This window comes from Austrofundulus limnaeus, unplaced genomic scaffold (assembly GCF_001266775.1).
Source record: "Austrofundulus limnaeus strain Quisiro unplaced genomic scaffold, Austrofundulus_limnaeus-1.0 Scaffold3, whole genome shotgun sequence".
Taxonomy (NCBI): Eukaryota; Metazoa; Chordata; class Actinopteri; order Cyprinodontiformes; family Rivulidae; genus Austrofundulus; species Austrofundulus limnaeus.
This window is the reverse complement of record NW_013952405.1, coordinates 5539125-5544094: the sequence shown is the minus strand read 5'-3', so window position 1 is coordinate 5544094 and position 4970 is coordinate 5539125. Positions and strand designations below refer to the sequence as shown.

General features: G+C 38.6%; 1 protein-coding gene across 3 annotated transcripts in view; it reads left to right on the top strand.

The window, feature by feature from the left end:
• The window catches only part of znf385a (zinc finger protein 385A), a 75288-nt gene that overhangs the window by 45371 nt on the left and 24947 nt on the right, over window positions 1-4970 (top strand). The window contains exon 1 of one of the 3 annotated variants that reach the window (XM_014019068.1): window positions 3254-4018. The exons of the other annotated variants lie outside the window; for them this stretch is intronic. Coding sequence (XP_013874522.1) covers window positions 3887-4018 — 132 coding nt within the window. The 5' untranslated portion in view covers window positions 3254-3886. Of the gene's footprint in view, window positions 1-3253; window positions 4019-4970 lie in introns of those variants that run through there. 3 annotated transcript variants of the gene reach the window in all.

The following is a 4970-nucleotide window of genomic DNA, read 5'->3' as shown; positions in this document are numbered from 1 at the left end:
CACACACACACACACACACACACACACACACACACACACACACACACACACACACGTAAAACCACCTCACCTTCCACTGAAACGGTCATGCTGAGCTGAGAGGCAAGTGGTGTTTTTTAGGTCCATGACCAGGAGATGGGGCCATAGGGAAAGGCTTGGAGGACAGTCTGACCTTACAGTTTGCTTCTGTACTCACACATACACAAATATATTATTCTCCTCTACTGCACTGGAAAGAAGAAGAAGAAGAAGAAGAATAAATGACTGACATGCAGGCTTTGTCTGGCAACACTGCTGGTGTTTGATTTAAAAGTCTGCAGGGAAAGTGTTTATTGCCTGAAGTGCATCACACACTGAGACATGTTTTGGATTCATAACACATGCTGTAACAAAAAGCAGGAACAAAGAAAACCACTTTGGTAGCTGCAACTGAAGGCTCTGTCTTCGTTGTGGAGGAAGTCATGGCCCTCAGCATTCCCTGAGACTCCTTATGTTTTATTTAGTCTTGTGCAGATGAGTACATTCATACAGTAAGACTTCAGAGCGCAGCAGTCTGTGGCTTTCTTTAGCTGCGTTCCCGTGTCTCTGTGGGCTCACTCTGAGACAAATTTAGATCCACGTAACGTCTCAATGAGGACACCGCAGTTTAGTGCTGAGAATTGTCCCCGCACTGAGCAGGCAGCTGGTTATTCTTTCATTATTTTTAAATAATTGATCTTTGCTGAGTTTGTGCAGACATAATGAGGCTTTGCTCCACACTGAGGGTTTAGTCGCTCCATAGCAGAACAGAGAAATGGCATCTCTTGAAGCAGTATGTAGCTTTAATTGTCCTCTAATGGGATTTGTCTCCTACCTTCTTGTCTCATTCAATGTGCCTGTAGACAGTGATGAGAATGAGCTTGTTGACACTGCAATAGTTGGTCCTTGTGTAGAAAAGCCAACTTATAATGTCACCACAGTGATAATACATAAATTTAACTTTCTAACCAATCACAGAATGTTGTCTGAGAGGATAAGTTACATTTGTCTTTCCACTAATCTCCAAGAGATTAAAAAACTTTAGGAGAACAGGTCGTCCTTCAAAACACACAGCTTCTAATTGCTGAATAGTTCAGTTACTTTGTTGATTTTCAGAATGAACAGTAAAAGTGTTTACTCAGCTCCTAATGCCGCTGTGACACCTCTTGTGCAATCATGCGGCACATGTTACCCACATTATTCTTTTTAAAAGAGGTACTTTGTCTGAATTTTGTTGCTGCTAAAAAAGATATTGATGACCAAAGCAAAGATTCTGCATCAGATTGAGTTGAAAACAGCATATATGTAACACACTGTAGTATTTTTGTTGGACCAAGTTCAGTATGTATTGTCACAATATTTGTTTTCATCCAGAGTCACATTCATTTTTTCTTTCATYGTGAGGAGAATTGGAAGAGTGAAACCTTCTTTGAGCATCTTAAAGATTCTCCTAAAGGTTTTCTGGCCTCTGGGCTCTGTGGTGTTTTTGTCTCATGCTCTCTGAACCAAATGTTTCAAAGCTTGAGTCCAAAAACCTTGACGTTATCATTGGGTGTGAAAACATTTTTTTTCTGATTGGATGGTGTAAATTAAAAGAAGTTCAGTACTGCTTCTGTTGTGCTCAAGAAACTTGTTACCAACTAAAACACAGTCATGAAAGTTCTTATCTGTTTGGTTTAGGAAATGTATGATACTTTCAAATAATCATTCTGTTGTAGATTCACCTCATTGTATCGTACTCCTCATCACGTTTCATGCCTCAATTTTGAACTAAAATCATCTTATCATGGAAAAATAGAAGAAATTTGCTATTGCCGTCAAACCACATTATTCTTGATTGCATGTGATTATACAGTAAGGAGGGGCTCAGACTGAGGAGCTCAGCTACTAGCTTAATATTTGTTAGCCTGGCCCGTGCCTTCCTACACAGCTCCACTCAATTCTAGTTCCCTTCACTGCTCCGTCTGGGATTTCTCCCATAGACATGGATTTCTCTTTCCACAGTATGCCAATCAGCAAACAGGAGGTGGAGTTTTAAACGACGACATCAMCTTTCTGCGCCGTTTCAGTCCTTGCTGATTAGACTTCCACATTAAATAAAATTTGTCTCGCAACGCCTCCAGCACTCATTTACAGTCATCTCTTTCAGCTCGATACTTCTCTCTTCCCATCTCTTCTCGTGATTGTTTACAGCGCACACATTTTCTGGTTAGCTTCTTAGCTTAGCTTCCTTCACAGTCGAGCTGGTGCACGTCGTAGCCAAATGTTAGCGATTGGATAAATCTGATCCAATCATTTTAAACTTCAACAGAGTCCACGCCTCCAGCAAGAAATGACTTCTCAATAGCCGAGAGTCCAGACCCTCGGTTTGAAGCAAAGCATAGAAAAAGGGGCTGGTTTTTACCAGGCTAAATAATTGTTCAAATGCTTGAATTGTTGCCTTTTTATGTTGGCTAWTGTTAATTAGCTGCAGTAACTATCATTGAGCTTATTCCAAAAGTTATTCAGTTGTACCTCTAGTTATTACTACTGGTTCATGAGATGTTTTACTAACAGAAAGTCAGAGTAGACTCCAAAGGTTAAGGTCAAAGTTCAACACAAATATTGCATTCAATAAGTAGCACTTCAACTATGTGATGCTAATAACTCTCAGGTACTACCACACCAAAGTTTAGCACAGAACATGTAGAGCTTCTTGAATTATAGCCAATTTTGCAGTTTTTAAAGGTTTGTTGGCTGTGGTAGCCATATGGAATTGAATTTGTTCCTAAACTTATTACTTTCTGCATGTTTCATAGAAATATATTTAGTAATTACTGTACTTATTTATTATTATTATTATTATTATTATTATTATTATTATTATTATTATTATTATTATTATTATTATTATTGTTTTGTTTTGGATTGGTTTGGTTTGGTTTGTTTTTTTGCTAACAGACACATGACCCCAGGCAAAAACGTTACCGTATGCCTTTGCCATTCAATTCATTGAATATACAACAACTTTTGTCATTATTAAACAATACCTTTAATAAACAAAGAAACTTTTTTTTTACTTATACATTCACATACTTAATTTTTATGGGTAAATGTGCAACAGCTAACTCAAAACACATTTTGGACATAAACAATAAAAAAACATTGGTTAAAGGAAACAATGTGCTTCAGATTGGTGATTAAACGAGTAAACAACACCTGTAAATGTGAATTTAAAAAAATTGCGTACCATTTTCATGCCTGAGATACTTATATTATATGTCATAAATAACAGAATGCATAAGCAAAGCCCTGCAGTTAAAATATAAAATACATTTTCTGTTTTACCCATCTTACAAATCTACTGTGTGCAGGTCTTCTAGGATGAAGTCAGTATTGTATTTGACAGAAGGAACTATTCAGGAGGAGAAAAAAATGTTCCGGCAGCTGCTGATGACATTTTATATTGCGAGTTTAAAGAATCTTGGGACTCTAGTAGAGGGACAGTTGGACACACAATCCTGGGTAGATCAAGTATGCACAAAGAGAAGGGAAGAGAGCACAAGATACAGAGAGAAAGGGGAGGAGAAAACTGGGAAGCAGCGAAAGGGGAAAAACAGTGAAGTGTGAGGCAGAGAGAGAGGAAAAAGCATTTTGAGAGGCTCAGAAAGAGGAGGCTGAAGGAGAGACACGGGCACTTGATGAGTCATGTGGCGAGAATAAAATAAGGAAATTCAGCTGTAGCATCTTGAAAAGGAGCCGGCAGTACTAAACCAAGGGAGGGGGGCAAAAGTCCTGGCTGGCAATGCAACACTAGGCACAAGCCCTACTTTTTGTGTGTGTGTGTGTGTGTGTGTGAGTTTGTCTGCAATTAGGTTTGACAAGCCGAATGAGTGAGGAAGGTGCAGCACACATGCTCAGTCTCACACATGCTGAGACCAAAACACTGAACTTGACTGGTTGTACTCAAACTGGAGGACAAATGCAGCTTCAGGGTGACACCGACACAGATGAGAAGAGGGTGAGTACAGAAATTACTGCAATTAAAAAAAATACCTTCACTTTAATCTTGACTCACCCCTTGTGCTATAAAAGCTGTTTTTCTTTAGAATATTGCTGTTTTTGCCGGAATATTTTGACTAAACTGGAACAGTGTTTCCAGTAATGTGAATGGTTTCACCTTAAGAACTGGACAAGAATGTGGGATTTGTCAGCTTATTTAGTATTTATTTATTTACCTTTTTTTTGGCCAAATTTCTTGTAAAGTTTTGAGTTGAGTTTTGGAACATGTCCCTGAAGTTGCCTCAAACCGTTCTGTGTTGGTTGCACAAGTTTTGGGGTAAAACATGATGTGAGCTGCCTTCCAAAGAGACTTGGCAGCTGTGTTTTTAACAACTGAACTGAGTGGATGGATTACAGACTGGTTCACACACTCATGCACGCACACACACCCAAATGTACTGGATTGACTGGCCTGGAGAAGCCATGTGATTCAACTGTAACCAATCTGCACCACGCCTGTTTGAAATTATGTTAAACACACCTCGGCCCGAAGAGTTAAAGGTCATGACCTCTGAAGATGAACATTCTGGTAAYGTGTCAGTAACTTCTAAAACAAAATGTTGTTAAAATGAATGGTTTGCAAAAACAAACTWGTTCTTACTTGAAGTTTTAGGCTGTTTTTATTTTTTCTTGGCCAGTGCTTTGTCTAACAGGTTGACACCCGCTTTTGTTTAGATGTCCCGACAGTTATTTTAAATGCTTCTAATATCCGTGAAAATAAAAGACCTAGCATTCCTTAAAAGAATGCATCTCACCCATCACCTTTTATTCCAAGAGTTTTTGTTGTTAGCAGTATGTGATGTAAAATAATGTCAGCTACTACAGYATCATATAAAATATCAGCTCAATATTTTCAAAACTCATTAAGTTATTGTTTTGTTTAGGCCAGTGGTCTGCTACCTGACCAAAAC